Source organism: Mytilus californianus, unplaced genomic scaffold (genome assembly GCF_021869535.1).
Source record: "Mytilus californianus isolate M0D057914Y unplaced genomic scaffold, xbMytCali1.0.p SCAF_1, whole genome shotgun sequence".
NCBI lineage: Eukaryota > Metazoa > Mollusca > Bivalvia > Mytilida > Mytilidae > Mytilus > Mytilus californianus.
Genome location: NW_026262581.1, coordinates 125,896,558 through 125,916,075, shown reverse-complemented (window position 1 = coordinate 125,916,075; position 19,518 = coordinate 125,896,558). Strand labels below are relative to the sequence as shown.

General features: G+C 32.6%; 1 protein-coding gene across 1 annotated transcript in view; it reads right to left on the bottom strand.

Moving 5' to 3' along the window:
- Positions 1–16,816: 16,816 nt before the first annotated feature.
- Positions 16,817–19,518, bottom strand: part of LOC127733184 (acetylcholinesterase-like) — a 46,544-nt gene continuing 43,842 nt past the window's right edge. The window contains exon 11 of the mRNA XM_052242532.1: positions 16,817–18,764. Within this exon, the coding sequence (XP_052098492.1) occupies positions 18,485–18,764 (280 nt within the window). The 3' untranslated portion in view covers positions 16,817–18,484. The remainder of the gene's footprint in view (positions 18,765–19,518) is intronic.

Below are 19,518 nucleotides of genomic sequence, written 5' to 3'. Positions count from 1 at the left end.
AACAAATAGAGCCGCCTTTAATCAAAACAAAATAGATGTTATATGTATGCTATGCAACTGTAGTGAAGAGACGCTTGCTCATTTTCTGCTAGGCTGTACCCTGTTAGAATATATACGTAGAGATATTCTTGAAAAGATCACCTACACCTGTAGCCTGCTATTTGCTAAATATATTCTGTCTGTAGAAATAGATCTTCTCACTGTTGTAGTGAATCCTTATGCCTACTGTATCACCTCGGCACATATAGAGCTTACTAATGACATTAACATTCATTTAGAACCACTGTGTAGACATCTTATATATAGATTGCACCATAAGCGGTACGAATTACTGAACATTATGCCTAAGAAGAAGAATAGAAAATGCGGCATTAAACATAAGTAATTTCCATAGTGTAGTCAGATCACCTCTATGCAATATATAAATATATAAAATGAAATTTTACAATATCAATTTTAGATTTTAAGATCGAACACAAATATTTTATGTGTGGATAAAGAACTTTTATCAGTGTAAATAATTCTTACGGATTTACTGTAAATATTGGTGGAGGATATTCAGTGTATATATCTAACATTTCTTACATACCGTCTCCGGGTTCCAGGAGGTGTGCCTTGATTGGCAGAAGATATTTACAGAAAGATAGATAGATATGGCCGCCCCGCTGTTTTGACACACACTTGAATATGATCTTCATTAAATTCGATCCCGAAATAGTCACATAATAGGAATAAATATTCAACAAGTCGTAATAAATTCCATTGAGCACAAAAACTAATCCAAATCAGATTTCATTTATTTGGATATTCAAAAATGCATTTCTTTTTTGGCAGAAATAAATAAAATAGTTATTATCTGGTTTGACTTTGAAGCACTTATTTAAGATTTACACTGTACACAAACTATCATGAAATATTTTTTGTCCTAGTATAAGGAATGAGAAACACTTTCTATTTCATATTTTGACACTAAAATCATCAAAATTTGTTTTTAGTCTCGCTACACTCGGTGATATTTTTTTTATTTTATGGAATTACACCCCTTTCAAAATCCAGGATCCGCCCCTAAATGTAAGAGTACTTTTGAACTGTGCAGTATATCTGAGGTAGTTAATGCACACCTGAGATGTGCATTATCCAAATTGTAGCACAATACGAACAAAGAGATTTTACCTATGTTATGTGTTAAGTGTTCTTAAACACCATGACTTTATATGTTTTCTCTTGGTCTGTCCGTCCATCTGTCTATCCTTGTCACTTCAGTTTCAGTTTGAAATGTTTCTATTTTTGGTTTGTAAGCTTATAATTATAAGTGAGATTTCAAGTTGAGTCTCTTGCTGTTGGTATTAAATTGGTGAGAATTATTGCGCTAGGAAATTGAGAAAATTTCTTAATTTCTTACAAGTGGTAAAGGACGTTATATTGCCAGAGCACTACTTTCAATAATAATATGGACCTTGACAAAAGCTAGAATGGGCTATTGCAAACCCCATGAAGTCCATCATCTGTTAGTAACTTTTCATGAATAATTATTATTTACCAGATTGAAAACTCGGAACAAAACCTGACCAAATGTTGTAGCAAAAAGTAAAATAAAAAATATACCGAACACTGAGGAACATTCTAAACGGAAAATTCCTTAGCAAATGGCAAAATCAAAAGCTCAAACACATCAAACAAATGGATAACAACTGTCATATATTCCTGACTTTGTACAGGCATTTTCTTATGTAGAAAATGGTAGATTAAACCTGGTTTTATAGCTAGCTAAACCTCTCAACTTTCCTTATAAGGATCTATGAAAGATTTAAACAAAAACTACCCATCCTCCTCCTCCTCCCCCAAAATGCCACATTGTATATATTCAACCTTCTCAAGGAGCAAAGACAGGACTGTGAGTGAAACAAAGCATAGCATACAGTTATAATCCCATTAGAAAACTGAACATCATTTACATAATTATATGTAATTTTTTACATAAAATTATATTATATATCTTTTGATTGGATGTTGTTATGGGTGATATTTGTTACCATGGCAACTGTTGTTAACAATACTTAACGATGGTAGTTTAGAATTAGAGTATATATATGCTTCTATGTATTTTCTTAAAGGTTTGGAAACAATTGAAAACATTGAAGTCCCTATACTGCAGAACTCTACAAATAATACCTCTGTTTCCAAGGGAAAAATACGTTGTTATGGTGATAAAATTAAAGAGAGTCCCACGCAATATTCTATTTATTTTGGTAAAGTAGTATTCAAACTTAGTTACTACAATGCTAGCTATGCTTTACATATTTGCACTTTTAGGAAAAACACACAAGAAAATTTGATAATCTCACAAAACTCCATGATTCAGAAAAATTGAAAATATGTGATTTTAAGTATATTTTAACAACAAATCTAAAAGCTGGGTTGAACTGCAATCTTATCTAAAGTGAAGCTTAAACCAAGTTATATCAATGTTATATATGAAAATTCCTGACAAAAGTTTGATTCTATTCAAAATCAGGCTCTGAATTGTAGCGATTTAGCTCATTTTTTAAAGGTTTTACTACGCTTAACTACCAAAAAATAGAGTGTCCGTTACCATGGCAACTACTCAAAAATTGATTATCAGATGAAGAACTCTGAAAAAAATCCGACCAAACGTTGCAGCAATTATCTTTTCAAGGATCTATATGTATGAAATTTTTTTATTAAATAAACCTACCCCTCCTTTCCAAACCCTCCAACCTCAATGTTACATTATATATAACATTTGTTGAACCTTCTGAAAAAGAACAGACAACACTGTGAGTGAAGCAAAGCATGCACTCATATTCCAATTCGAAAAAAAAAACACCCTCTATATATGTATTTGTTTACATAAGTTTTTAATTATACATCTTTGGAATGGATGTTGCTATGGATTATATTTGTTTTTAGAGTTAACGAATGCTTTTATGTTTTTTCTAATCGGTTATGAAGCAATGAAGGACATTTAAGTTCTTAAACTGCAATATTCTTCAAATAATAACTCCGTTTCCAAGGAAAAAATGGTTGCTATGGTGATAAGATTAAAGAGAGTCCCACGCATTTTTCTATTTAAATCGGTAAAGAAATATTCAAACTTCATAACTACAATGCTAACTATGCTGTACACATTTGCACTTTTCTGAAAAACACACGACAAAATTTGATAACTTCACAAAAATCCACAGTTCAGAAAAGTTGAAAAATATGCATTTTTTGTTAAATTTTTTTTTTAAATTTACAAATTTGGTTGACATGCAATCTTAACTAAAATGAAGCTTAAACCAAGTTATATCAATGTTATATATGAAAATTTATGAAAAAAGTTTGATTCTATTCAAAATCAGGCTCTGATTTGTAGTGATTTAGCTGATTTTTGAAAGATTTTACCACGCTTAACTACCAAAAAAATAGAGTGTCTGTTACCATGGCAACCACTCATATTTTCCCACTCAAATTTATTTTTTGAGCAGTATTCAATTACTACTTCTACCAGGTCATTTATAGAAAAAAATTGAAACCCTCATATATCACATGTATATGGCATTCTGCCTCGTTCTTATAAAGAGCTGTACTTAATGCAATTAAGGACTGGAACACGTTGGCGTTTTCAATGTTTAAAACATCTGTGAAGTGAGAATGTCTTGATAAAATTTGAACGAAATAATAAGGTACTTTGTTACATATTCTCATCACTAGCTAACAAGTAATCATATACTTAAAGCCTTGAAGGCCCTATTGGCAATTAGCGGAAAAGCTTTCATGGGCAATCATTGGAAAGGTATCAATTTATAAGTGCTTTTTTTTAAAGCCTGTTCGCATAATTTTGGCTCATATTTTTATGTTTTATATTTTTAACTACATTTGTAAATATTTGATGGCATTCTTTAACGAATTTTATCTATTACCGTTTTTTTTCCTTTTCAGGTGATTTGGATGTAGAAATATAATGCTTTTCTGTATTTGGACATCTGTCTTTTGGCATTAGGGACGTCCATTTGAATTTGCTGTGCGGATATATGCAGCCACATCCGATTGCGTATTCACATTTTCCACACAGGTGAACGGACGCCACTTCAACCACGTCAACCACATTGTTATGTCCCAATGAACACTATATTTTCTCGGATATTAAATTTTGAATATCTAATCAAAGAAATTTATATATTCATATATTAATTTTTTCCAATTTACATTTGCGGACCTTGAATGTTCCGTTTCGACTTCGTAACAATGAACAAATGGCAATTGAATGACACATAAAAATATATAGCAAATACATTAGTTATTGTAATATTATAAAGGACACAGTAACTAAATCTCGCACAGTGTAATAGTTGCCAGAGTAATCTACCGACTTCCTGTTTAGAACAATATGTTAATTCAAGATTATTTTTTATCAACAGTAAAATTTTTAAACCAAATTCAAGCTAAGTAGTGTATACTAGGACTCTTGTATACATGAAGAATATACAGATTGTTGAACATTTTAGGTTAAAAACTCAGTTATTCCGCTTTCAGCTGTAGTTTTCCGGTATCATGGATATATACCAGTATGTGAAGTAACTACTGAAGGAATCATCCAAGTGAAAACGGATCGATTTGGCAACGGTCCGGCTAAATATCTTCCATGATTTATCTTCATCTAGAGCATTCATATCCAAAAAATTGAAAAGAAAAAGCGGAAGTCAGGGGTTAATGGGGTGTAATCTTTAGGAGTCATTCAATGGTTTGGTCACATTATTAATTTTGCAAATCATGTCTGGCTGATAAGTTTTGCTGGTAACAGTTACTTGTTCATCAAAGTTTTGGAGATAAGTTCATTTATTCCTATTAAGCGTCTTACTAACATTTCAGTTATATGACATTTTTGTAGAACTTGTTTTTATTATTAATTTTGTTGTTTACAGTTTCTACCTATCTATTATAGTTTTCTAAATAATTGGCAAAACACGAAAATTAGTCAAACATCGTCGTTTTTGTTTGTCTCGTCTACAACGAATTCGTAGAATGCGAGATATAGGAATGGTCATTCGGTAGCGGCATCAACGGTTTAAACTTTTTGTATACATCAACGTTTTATCACGTTTATTTCTCACTTATTATGCGTAAAATGATAACTATATTTGGTATACGATTCCTTGCAAGGTTTTTATGTCGTCAGACAGGGTTCACCGGACCTAGACGTTATTTCATTGATCATCCACCAAATATAGTTGACTGGGGAAATTTTAACCTCCTTTATCTCAATTATTTAAAATAACCTTCCTTTTGATTTTGAGTGGCTTCCCATCCTATTTTGTTTTGTTAAATACAATATGTCAACTATATTTGGTGTATGGAAGCATTGCAAGATGTTCATGTCATCCTGGCAATAATCATTTGACCATGACCTTATTCCTAATTGTTATGTTTTTGTGTATCTTTTTTTTTTCTGATTTCTAAATTTATGGGCACACAGCAACTTGTCATATATTATTATTAAAAATTTGGACCTTAAAATATTAGTACAGGTTCTGACAGTACTTGCAACTCATTCAAGAAATACTGAGAATATGCATTAAAAATGGAAAGCAGACAAATATAAGTGAACTTCCAGGTTATTATAAATATTATTATGATTAATAAGGTTTAAAATGTCCCCAGATAAATAGTTTGAGAATATCCCTTGAAATTTCATGGCTTTATAAATTGCTAGATCCTATGAATCTTTCCACATGGAAGATTTTATCATTAAGTTATAGAAAAATATGGTGACGACAAAAAACTTGCACCTGAAATTATTGCAAATTTTGGGGAGATATTTAATTTTGCGTAAATTGATGCCTAATAAGATGAGAAATAAAAACAATTCCATAAACATCTTGAGTCAATCTATTTGGTTAAATACTAATATCAATAACAGCATGGATGCAAATCTCAAACATGCAAAGCGATGAATATTTTGAATTTTACCCTTCGTTCATAATTGATGAAGGATACCATTAGCCTATATGTGGTTTGATTGCCAATGGAGACAAATCTCAACCAGAGATCTAATGTCATAGAAGTAAACAGATATAGGTCACCGTATAGGCCTTCAATAATGAGCAAACCCCTTACAGCATAGTCAGCTGTAAAAGACCCCGAAATGAAAAATGTGAAAGAGAAAATAATGACCTGATTTATGTACAAAATAATGAACGAAAAGAAATATGATATACAATATCAAACGACAACCACTGAATTAAAGGCTCCTGACTTGGGACAGGCATATGCAGAATGTTGCGGGGTTAAACATGCATGTTTGCGTGCGCCCAACCCGCCCCTCTATTTGTTTAGCATTTGCAGTGTTTGAATGCCCTGGAATTGTGGTCGATTCCGTCAGATCATCAACTTGTTCGATTCGCTCGTGTATGTAACAACGTATTTGATTACAACGAAAGAAATCTCTGTATTACTGAAAAATTATTACACCAGGGTTTTCGATATCACAAACTAGTCAAAACATTTACTAAATTTTATCATCGGTACAAGGACATCATTCGTAAATATAAATCAACATGCAGACATCTTATACGTTCAGGTATTTCACATCCACTATTTTATGGTAATATTCTTTACAAAGCACAAAAATGTCGGCATTCATCGCAAAAGCTAACCAAACCTTTAAACAGACTTATTCGGAAAGGATATAGTTACGAAACTGTTGTCAAGTCATTAAGGATTGCATATTTTGGTATCAATATTGATTCACTCATAGGGTCTTTGCGTCGGAAATAAACACATTTATTCTAAAACCAGTTGTTTGCATGATACGGGTTATGTTCTCATATATTTTATGATGGTATGATACTAAACCACTAACGGGAGGGATTGTACTTGATTTTCATATGATGAAGACATAATCTTTCAATCAGTTTAATTGAAGTCTGGAGCTGGCATGTCAGTAACTGCTAGCAGTCCTTTGTTCATTTATGTATCATTGTCATTTTGCTTAGTTTCTTTTGTTACCTATTCTGACATCGGACTCGGACTTCTTTTTAACTGAATTTTACTATTGCTATGTGTTTCTTTATTCTACATTGGCTAGAGGTATAGGGGGAGGGTTGAGATCTCACAAAACATGTTTAACCCCGCCGCATTTTTGCGCCTGTCCCAAGTCAGGAGCCTCTGGCCTTTGTTAGTCTTGTGTGTTTTTTTAAATTTTAGTTCATTTATATGTCTCGGAGTTTAGTGTGACGTCCATTTTCACTAAACTACTACACAATTTTATTTAGGGGCCAGCTTAGGACCACGTCCGGGTGCGGGATATTCTCGCTGCGTTGAAGACCCATTGGTGGCCTTCGGCTGTTGTCTGCTCTTTGGTCGGGTTGTTGTCTCTTTGACATATCCCCCATTTCCATTCTCAATTTTATGTTGTCATTAAGATCACCCTGCTGCATAATAAACTCATCATAGATACAAGGCTTAAAAGTTTAGACGCCGGGAGCGCATTTCGTCTACAAAGACTCGTCAGTGATGCTCGATTTAGAAAAGCTTAAAGGTCAAACAAAGTACAAAGTTGAAGAGCATAGAGGACCTAAAATTTTGAAATTCTTCTGAAACTTGATTGAGTGAATATCTGTTAGCCGATTGCATAATTCTATTGCTTAAACTCACGATATCTGTCCAAACTATTAAGATACATTTTACCAGCAATCAAACCCCGGACTTCAGAGTTATTGTGAAATAACCTACTCTAGGGGCAGTGTGAATCAGATGTTGATACTAAAAATACCAAAGATCTGTTAGATTACATATAATAAGTTTCTTTCATTTTGCAATTGCATATATAAACAAATTTGATTTTTCTACCTTTTACACAAGTATTTCTCATTCTAAACCTAAAGACAGATTAACAGAATAGGTCCAACTTTGTTTAATGAAAATGGCTAACGTGGATACAACTATCTTGTTATACAGTGTGATAAATAATACTCTTTTCATTCTCTAAAGCTGACATTATCAAAAATGTTTGATTTGTTGATTGATGACATATTCATTTCGTTTTAGGGACGTGTTTTTTAACAAGCAATTGACATTTCTATGGGACCGAATTGTGCTCCTCTTCTTACCGACTTGTGTTATTCATATGAGGTAGACTTCTTGCAGGCGCTTCGTATTAAGAATGACAAAAAACCTGCATTATCCTTTAACTTCACGCTCTGCTAGATAGATGCTGTCCTCTCTTTAAATGATTCAAAGTTTAGTGACTATTTTCAACGCATCTATCACACCGAACTCGAAGTAAGGATACCATAGTTACACGTCTTGACTTACATCTAAATATTGACAATAAGGATCAGTTGAGAACAAAACTTTACGACAAAAGAGATGATTTCAGCTCCCAATTGTGAATTTTCCATTTTTATGTAGCAACATTCCAGCAGCGCGATTGATATGATATTCCAGATCTTAGTAATACGTTTCCTTTTGTTTTTTCCTTTATAGAGGGTTGCTGCTGGGAAAAAAGGAAAACAACACGTTATAAATTTTGTGCGTCCGAAGCGCTTTTCTGGATTTACCTTCATCAGGAACGCTCAAAGCCGAATATTTGAAAGCCAAGGATGTATAAAACCGAAACAGTTGAAGAGCTATACAATCAAAAATGTCATAAAATAATAGACAAAATCATTCTAAGGCCAACTTTGCCTGAGGAAGTTAAAACCTTAGTGAACTGAAGATATTAAACCAGTGTTCCATGTGGCAAAATTGAAGTACTTATTTCTTATTGGTACGCTATCGTAAATCAAAACTTAAGCCTAACTTTAACTTTTTACGGAAACCGTAATGCTCCCTCCATACTATCGTGGGTGGAACATAGTTAAAATCAATTAAAAGTTTATTCTAAATCTTACATGTTTAGTAACCTAAAAGTATCATGTCCAAATACAAGCACTTTATCGCACTTAAGGTGGTATGGGAGTTTAAATGTTTGCGCCTTCTGCGCAGTTTGTTGCGCAATGATATCGTAAGTCATTCTCATTGTCCAAATTAGCAATTTCAAATAGTTTGGATTATTGCAATTAATAAATTTTAATTAAATACATTGAAGATGGTTGGAATAATTGAAAACTGCAATTTTATAACTTTAAAAAGTTTATTGTTGAAATTTTCATTGTTGCAAATGCACTTCCGTTTTTGAAAAAGGTAACATGTTCTTATCGTCGAAGAAGAGGCATTTGACACGATAATTCATAATAATCGAACAAGTGGACTGCTTTTCATGAATACTGTAATGCAGATCGAAAATTATGTATAACGATCTTCATTTTGGTAGCTTATGAAGCAGTTTCACACCAATCTAATTAAGATATAGATCTCTGATTTCATACGAGATCTAACAACGAGCCTATACGGTTTCTCTTTTGTGACCTTTTGTGACGTAATAATTGACCCAGAAAGAATTTATATCGACCAATCAGAATCGTCCTTATGAACGCGACCTCGGAATATTTTGAAGATGGCGACGCAGAAATGGAAAAACGACTTAGAAAATTCATTACCTGAAATTTTACCTCAGTAAAAAGTGAAAGAACTAAAATTTGAGCAAAGACAAATTTTGGAAACTATTTTGGAGCACAAAGATTGCATGGTCACGCTTCCAACGGGCTATGGAAAGAGTTTACCATATCAGATACCGCTACCTGTTGCAAGGAAAATGAAGGAACTCGGTACAGACATCACTATGACCGATAGAAAAATCGTAGTTTGAGATCCATTGGTATCTTTGTGGAGCTACATATACATGTATGGTTAATGTTTAGACTTTTTACATGTCCCATTCCAAACAATGACTAGTTTGCACCCCTCTTTCAAAATCATTAATCCACGTCTGGCAAGGGGAAGCACCGTTACAGTGTACAGTTTAAAAGTGTTTATTTTACTCTAATTTCCACGATTACGATCCGACCTCACTGAGTCATAAAAGGGTACGGAGCACAGCTGAAAACTATGACAAACGTCACATATTTCAAATATTCATGGCTATAGTTACTATTTACTATCATAATGTTTTGTATTGAATGGTATTATTTGATGTAGTAACGACGGATGAGATTTAAAAACTAGTTCCAACCAATGTAACAATCGAAGCAATAAACTTGTTAGTTCCATTGTTTTTATTTTTGGATACCCTCGGGACCTTTCAATAAACCTCATTCAAGTATATGTTCCGCGTGCGCTGTTCAGATTCGATAACTAGAATTCTGATTGGTTGAAAAAGTCACATGCAAAATCCTTCTGAAGTGAAACTATATAAGCATCCTGGATAGATCTCGTATGACATCAGAGAACTATATTTTAATTAGATTGAGTTTCACACTTGTTTTACACTCAAAAAGGACCAGCAAATATGCGAAAAAAATATGTAAACAAAAGGTGATGTGTCTGTAAAGTAAGTATTTCACATCGTCCGCTAACTATCAGAGCACAAGTGCTAATCAGAGCAATTCACGACAAAAAACAATTCGATAGCGTACATTTTATTATTAACGGGAATTATTTCAAAGCATAATCTGTGAACATAAAAAAAAGTCTCCCCCCCCCCCCCCCCCCCCCCCCCCCCCCCCCCCAGCTCATGGTACTTGTCATAACCTGTCATAAATGTTCTGACAACTTGTGCACCATTTCTTTTTCCCATGGGAAACACGAGCTTTTTATGAAAACAATATTTATGTTGCACTGTTGTACGTAAACCTGTTTCTTATGTTCTCAAGACTCACCTAGTCCAAATAAGTATGACATCTTGAAAGGCTATTTTTTTCTGGGATGCCTTCCTACGACGTCCCAGAAAAAAATAAGATAGCCTTCAAGATGTCATAATTATTTGGACTAAGACTCACCATGCTCTACAAAATTGAGTACAACAAAATGGCCATATCAAGGAAGGTCGTCTAATACCACCCAAACGACTGTCAAGAAATATGCACGACAAATGCTTCCAGTTACCATCCGTATCCTGTGATTACCACAAACACTCATTCATCCCAAGAACAATCCGGTGACATAGCTGAATTATATTCAGATATTTTGGGGGAGGGGTGGTCTTATGTGTACACCATATTCATGGCAGTGTAAACAGCTGTATAAAGTAGGCACAAATAACTTTTGTTTACAAAACTGCTTTAGATATAATAGTTCAAGAAAAATAAAAAAATGTTTTTTAAAAATAATTGTTTTCTTATTCAAGAAAATTATCACAAAACTGAATTGGGACTTTTTGTCCTGTGACTCTCTGTCTGACCAAGGATTTTTATAGTAAGACTAACTATACAAATCATTGGTCCGACATTTTTTTTACACATAGTAGGTCACTTTGCCCAGATTTTATATAATAAAATTATGTTATCATGTCAACATAATTATGGTCAAGTACACGAACTCTTTAATACATTTTAAGGACATTATTTTATGTAATGCACTGTTTAGTCCAGACATTTTGGTTAAACACCTTTTCAGTCTTGAACGTTTCCCTATGTAGTCTTACAATTGTTTTAAAATTAAATCATTTCACAATACCTGTCACTGGCCGATCAGTATTTTTGTGGCTTATGCTATAGGGCATCTGGTTAAAATTCGTTAAAAAATTGGAAACAAGTATATATTATTAATTGGCCTTTTGTGTATTGAATCATAAGGTGAGGTTTCATAACAATAAATTTGAAACAATTTACTAAGACAGATTGAAATTTTATTTCCTTTGCCGTATCTTAATTATAGTTAATAAAGTTATATAGTTATGGGACAGTGTTTTATTAGCACAGTGCACTTTTCATAGACAGAATTGCTCAAACAGTTCAGCATGTTCAGATTGACAAATAGTTATCTTATAAAAGTTTTATATTTACCCTAATTTCAATATGAAAAATGGGTATTTTTTCTTCTGCGACCCTTTTTCCCCTTTGCCCTTACTTTGTATTGAGTGGTAAGGAGGAGTCGCTGGAATTGGTTAGTATTTCAAGCTTAATGATATATAATATGGCCGAGAATTTTAGAAAAACAAATATATGATAATTATATATATAATAATAATGATTAGGTTGTTGTTTATAACATAAGTATCTGAAACTTATCAGATTTCTAATTTTTCAAAGATGCATTTAAAAGCAATGTTATCAAATAATGCATCAGATGTTTGTTAATTTGAAATCTATTTATCTTTATGAAAATACATAATCATGATAGCTTAAGTTCTACTTTTAGTTCAAAAATTATATGAGAGGGTATATATTTATATATATTCAAAAGGTATACCAAGGGTATGTGAACTTGATGGAGCAGCTGCTCATTCATACCTCAAAAAGGATTAAAGACCACTACCCCTCCCCCCCCCCCCATACACACACACAAAAACAACCAACCCACCCTGCACACACCCCTACAGAGTTAGAAAGTAGTTAAAGTTTAACTTGTGACAGTAAGAACAACTGGAAAGGTAAATGCAGGGGCGGAGCCAGTCATTTTTAAAAGGGGAGGGGGGGGGGGGGGGGGTTCCAACCATATGTTCCCATTGAAAAGCATTGATCTTCAAAAAAAGGGGGGTTCCAACCCCCGGAACCCTCCGGGATCCGCCACTGAAATGCTCACATTAATCTGTATCCCGTGTGATAAATGTCTCCTTTACACTTTATATTTGGAGGTGCTCCTCAGAAAGGAGGCTTACATATAGCACTCGTAAATAGCTATGTCCTTGTTTTACCATTGAAAACACCAAAGTCTGTTTGATATAACAAACTTAGGCTATTTGCACGTTTACACATGATACTTTTAAATAATCATGCACAGTTTCGATGAATTCTAATGGAAATTGTAAGAGATATTTTGGTACTATTTAAAATTGGAGAAATTGATAAATTCTTGTTTTACAATGGGAAATCCCTAATATTAACTTTATCCTCTGTGCATAGTACTTAATTACCCTTCCAAATTTATTAAATTCTCATGGAAACTCTTTTAGATTTGTTGTTATCAAACTTCTCCATTAGTAAAAATTGGTTTTTTTCCTGAATCATAACATTTACAGTCCGTTTCCATGGTAAACTGGTCATAAGAAGTAGATTAATTCTCTTATATTGTCGGTGACCCCAAAATTTTATTCCAATTCATAAAAATAAAGACATCTGGCTTTTCAGTCATAAAACATGAGGGGAACTTCTGTCATTTTTTTTTCTGTGAATATTCAACCAAAGAAGTTTTTTGCCCATTTTCCCTATTTATTCATTGAGAAATTAGCCTATGTGCAACTATTTTTCAGTTGGTGAAAAATCACTTGGATGGCCGGTGACCTCAAAATATTATTGTGTTTTTTAAATACCCATGTAATAAAGTTTAAGACCACAAAGTATGAGGAAAACCTATCATTCTTTTTGCCACCATTTGAGTAATAGCTATCTCTGAATTGAATATTTTCAAGAGATATTGCTAAAAAGTTTCCATGGAAACCAAAACAAAGTGAGGTTTTCCTTTCTTATATGCACGGTGACCTATATATTTTTTTTGTCCCGTTTTTTTAAAGGTGATAATATAGGTACTTCATCTTAAAAATATGAGCAATTTCTATAATTTTTTTTTAATGAAAATACGACTTTAAGCTAAAAAGGTGACTATTTTCCCTATATATCTATACAAAATAGTCCAAAATGTATGATTTTTAAGGTCCATATAATTTTTTTATATGGCCGGTGACACCCCCAATTTTTTGTTATATTTTCGATGTACATATTGTAGGATCAACTGTGCAAAGTTTGAGAGAAATCTATCATTTTTATTTTAGACATCCATACCACCTTAAATTGCAACAATAGTTTACCGATCGTTATTCGATGGATGTGGTTACGACAAGATCTGCATTCAAGGCAATAGAAAATTGGTACTTCGATGAACATTTAAATTCTTGGTTCACCTATACCCACGAACCCACAAAAATTGGTATATCACGAATAAAAATGCTATCATAGGGTCACATTTGAATAAATTGACACAACCCGGGGAAAAAAGTAATAGTTGGTTTAAGAAGAGTGTTTCTAAGTTAGTCTATAGCTTCATAAAGCCTCGGTGGTATTATGTGTAATATTTCTAGTATATTTTTTTATGTTGGTCATGGTATCATTATGTCTGTTTTTCTCCAACAACAGAATCTATATTCCCTTGGTATGTTCTGCCACATCGTTCATGTTTGAATAGACATATATCAGAGTATAGAGAATTGAAATTGCTTTTGATCTAAACTGAGCGACCTCAAGTGTGTTGACAGGATAGGAATCACAAAAGAAACATGAATCTACTGTTTTACAAAACAAAAGTAATTTTCAGTCAAAGTCAAAGACATAACCAGTTGTAATATCAGCCGAAGCAGCGTGCACGTTGATAACAATTTGTAAAAGGAAAATGTATGTCGTATTTAGTTGTTGAACTGAGACACTACAACTATCCAACAATTATTGATGTTGACCTTAGAATTTGAAGAGAAATATTTTTTTGTAGGTTTGGTTCATAATTGCCACTTCTAATAAGGAAATCGAACAAATTTCGGCATATTGTATGAACTGTGGGTGTTCCTGGTACAGTCCAGAGGTGCGATTCGGACGCTATAGGATTTTACAGTGTTGTTGTCATTTAGTTCAACCTTGTTTTTATTTTTACTTAATATTTGTACCTAATCAAGAAAGTGTATACTATTATACTGTATGTGCTATCAACTTCAAAAACCTTTTTGGTTGGCGTCATTGTCAAATTTACTATTAACTACAACAACCTTGTTGTTGGCGTCTTTGTCAATTTATTTGTATGTTTGCTAGAATTTTTAAGTCAGTTGTGTTGTATGTCTGTGGTGTATGTTTACACAGTTCAGATCTGGGTGCTAGATCCCAATTATTGCCACCTATAGAGTTACTATACAACACCTTGTTATAAACAAAAACAAAAAAATACAGCAATTCGTTTACATAAAGATATATTGTTTCTAAAAATGTATAACAAAAATACAGAACTTTAAGGTGAATTCAAAATAACTGTCTTATTCCTGACTTTTGAAGAAAATGGTGGGTTAAACCTGGTTATATAGCTAGCTAAACCTCCCACTTGTATGACAATTGTTTAAAGATCCGTTATATTGACAAAATTGGGTTAGCAACCTAAACAGAAATAATAGGTTAACTTTTGTTATACATTTTTAGAAACAATATATCTTTATGTAAACGAATTGCTGTATTTTTTTTTGTGTTTTTGTTTGGTGTTGGTGTTGTATAAACCCTTTTTTCAAATAAGTATAGGAACTTTATTTTCAAATTTTCAAGTATGAACTCTCTTTTTCAAATAAGTATAAGCACAAGAAGACTGACACAATCAGTATAACCGACTTTTCAGCAGAGTATTCACATAATAACGCCACCAATACTTTTGGTGTGCATTTGTTATTTGAAGTAGTGGGATTCTTTGAAAAGTGAAATTTTCTCGAACTGGAATTAAAAACGGACATATATGCATTCACAATTCCTTAAGACAAAAAATCGCTTTACTGCAAGACAGTTCAAATACGGCGTTTATTTTGTTCAATGTAGATATCCCTTTTGAATTCATAATAACTATACGTATTTTGTATACATAATTTATGTTTTAAAATCTGGTCAAAATTAAAATGCGGAAGCTGTATTTGTGTTGTACTAAAACAGAACGCCCTTCGTTATATGACAAGGTTTTTTATAATATTTTGTACATTGCGTCTGAAATAATAACAAAAAAACAACCATGAAACTTTTTTTCATTTTACATGACAGGCAATGTCGAATGGTGTATGTGTCATCATTTCTGAATGAAATTATATTCCAAAGAGAGTATGTGCTTCAAAATCTTTAGCAATAGGGCATCAATTGTTTTTAGAAAGCTGCATTGCTAATAATAGCTGATTACAAGGGTCTTTCAAGTGTTTCGGTCTTATACATCCATACATTTCACAAATCACTTCTGGGAACTGAGACCCATCCAAGATAAACCTCCATCCTTATTCCCTTCCATATAGAACTTGGTTGCTCAGTCAACGAATATGAGAATTCACGCAGTGTCAGTTTTAATCTGCTGTTCTTTTTTGCTTTGCTTCTTTGAGTATGTACTAATATCTCTTTAACTTGGACTAATGATATGAAGAAAAGAAGTTAGCAATATCCTTTAATGTCATAGTCCGCTATATAGATGAGGTTCTCTCACTAAATAATTCAAAATTTGGTAGCTATGTTGAACGCATAAATCTCATCGAACTTGAGATAAAGCATAAAACAGATACATTTAAGTCTGCCTCATATCTTGACTTACATCTAGAAATTGACAATGATGGTCGGTTGAAAACAAAACTTTACGACAAAAGAGATGATTTCAGCTTCCAAATTGTGAACTTTCCATTTCTATGTAGCAACATTCCAGCAGCACCTGCATACGGAGTATAAATCTCCTAGTTGATACGATTTTCCAGGGCTTGTATTTCCTATCATGATTTCTTTAATAGAGGATTGCTGTTCACAAGGAAGCTATCAAACCAAGAGTTCCAAGTAGTGAAGTTGAAATCGTCCCCTCGTAAATTTTACGGACGCCGTCACGAGTTGGTTGACGGTTATGGAATATCCGTTTCACAGTTGACAAAGCATATGTTCCAATTGTCATAATTACAACCCCGTCCCAATCTCGTTCAATACAAAACTACGTTCATGACCTTACAAAAAACTTACAAAAAACCAGAGTGAACTTATGTACTTCATAAGGCTAAGCAGTTTCTTAATAAACAATATCGTCGAATGAAGTATTTATTATAAAAAACATCAATTTAACAACATAATACAATAGTAACTTGTGATTTTAAATTTACACTGAGGCTACATTGCGTGTCTTGCATGGCATATTTAAATCTGAATTTATCCACATTTTCACTTGTTGTGTTCGTGACAATTTTCCATGAATTTGTAATTAAGACTTTAACAATTTAGTTTTATACGAACTCATTTTTTCATTCAAATAAATTATAAGAAATACTTTACAAAATATACTTATGAATTGTATGTTTTACAATATTTAAAATCTACAAAAATAACATGCACGCGAAGTAAAAATTACACAATCAACTACTGTCAACAAAAGTGTTTATCGCCGCTAACATATGCAGTATAATGTAATAACAATTAGGATCCATGATCAAAACCTTATACATATGACCATAAAAGCGGCTTAAGTTATACTTTACCTAATATCAGACTTGGCAGATATGTTTGATGTATATGTACTGGGCAATGAAGAATATCTTACATCAAATAATTGTGTCATTGAAACATGTGACATCGTCAACTACAATTGCATTATAATTTTGTTTTATAAGTCCGATACTATACAAAATATAACTTATGTTTATCTTATGTCATCTGTTTAGGAGGCATATTTTATGATTTTTAAAGACATCAAAACTGAACCCTACCTAAGAAACATGTTTAATATAATAAATTTCACTATCTTTCATTAACCACAACATCAAAAATATCATTACATGTAATAACATAGAACTGATGCGATTACAAGTTCTTTTCTATGTCTATCTTTAATAAAAAGAACACATTTAATAAAAAGAATACATACTACTTCTACTGTATACATATGTATATAAAAGTAGGGAGATGTGGTATGGTTTCCTCTGAGACAAATATACAACCGTAACGATCAATGAAAGAACAAATGACAAATTTAAACAGCTACAAGTCACAGTACGACTTTTAATAATGAGCAAACCTCATACCGTAAAGTAAACTATAAAATGGCCTGTGATATACAAAATATGACAGCTAAAACATTAAATTACAAAAAGTTATGACAGACGACAACAACTGGACTACAGGATCCTGTTTTTGGAAAATGACAAACATAATGTGGTGGGGTAAAACATGTTGAACATTCAACCTAATTTGGATAGTGGCGAAACTACTACAACACCAGAACACACAGCGAAAATCGGGTCAACATAGACACAACGTACTTGCCTTTACTGAAAGTTCAGTTAATAAATGGACCATTTTTTCTATGCTTGATTGCATGCGGAATACGTGGTACTGTATTGAGAATTATTATTATTCATGTATATATTAATTGTCGAAATCCGGATATGGTGTACAAATTTTTGCACCTCATTGTTGTGGTATACCATCTTTTCCACAAGTTTATTTTTTTCTGTTTTGTATTAAATTACTATTAAGATCATTTTGTTACATCTGTGATCGACTTTTATGATAATGCTTACGATACCACCGTAATATGGTCGGTTTTTAATTGCAATGAAATAATGTAACATGGTATAGAAGGTATCTTATAATTTCTCTAAACATTGAATGAGTCTATAACATAATAACAAAAACATGAAATTCTGTCATGAAAATTGGTCGAGGTAAACAATACAAATATATGTGCCGCTAATGAACTATGTCCATTTTAAAAATGTCATATAAAAGTAAGATAAACTACAAGACATAAATACAAATACAATATGAGGTACTGTAGAACGGGCTTTGCTAGATTGGCACTCCTTCTCTGGGCAACTTAAATGAGGTAGAAAAGTGTTCCAAAACGCCATTTTGCGTGGTTTAAAGTTTTTGAACTCTTTTACCGTTATGTTATTGTCCATGAGAAATAGTCTGTTAAAGACTTTAGTATTACTTCTGTAATGTGGTAGATGTCTTACACCATCTGCTGTTAGTTTCCTGTAATATATACAAAAAATTTAATTTAGTTCGTGTAAATAATTAAACAAAATGACGAGAATTTCTTCCGCTGGAAATTTAGTCAATGACAATTTTGGGAACACAAATATTTGTAGAGGAGAAAAAATGAACTTAGGATATATCACATATTTTAATCATTCATATACAAGATTTTATTCGAAGATTACTCAAATTCGAAGATCATCATATTATCTCTATAATCATTAGGTAATATGACAAATAAATTAATACGTTTAACTATCTGCTTGATTTCGCGAAAAGACTATAACGTTCTAATCGTTTTAAAGCTTCCAAACTTTTAATTCACAGAGTTTGTTAAATGAAGATTATTCTAGATGCTCGTGATATGCACTTGGTATTAATATAAAAATGGACGATAATAATCCCGTGTTAATACTGGAAACGTAAACTTCACAAAATTCTTACAATGGAAAATACAAAAATGTTAATAGTCAGGTCTTCAGGTTGATCAAATAAATACCTTTCTCAAGTTCTTACCACAATTCTAGACACAGTAAGAGATGGCCTCCCTAAGAGATCGTCTCCTTAATTTAAAATAACTTCCAAAAATAAGCGGTTCCAAAAGATTTACTTTCCTAATGGTCCAAGTAAGCTAAAACAGTGTAGTCTCAATTGAAAAATGAATGGTCTTTGTGATTACAATTGTAAGAATGACATATTATGATAAAGCAATTGAGAGGTATCTGTCTTAATAATCTGAAATATATAATTA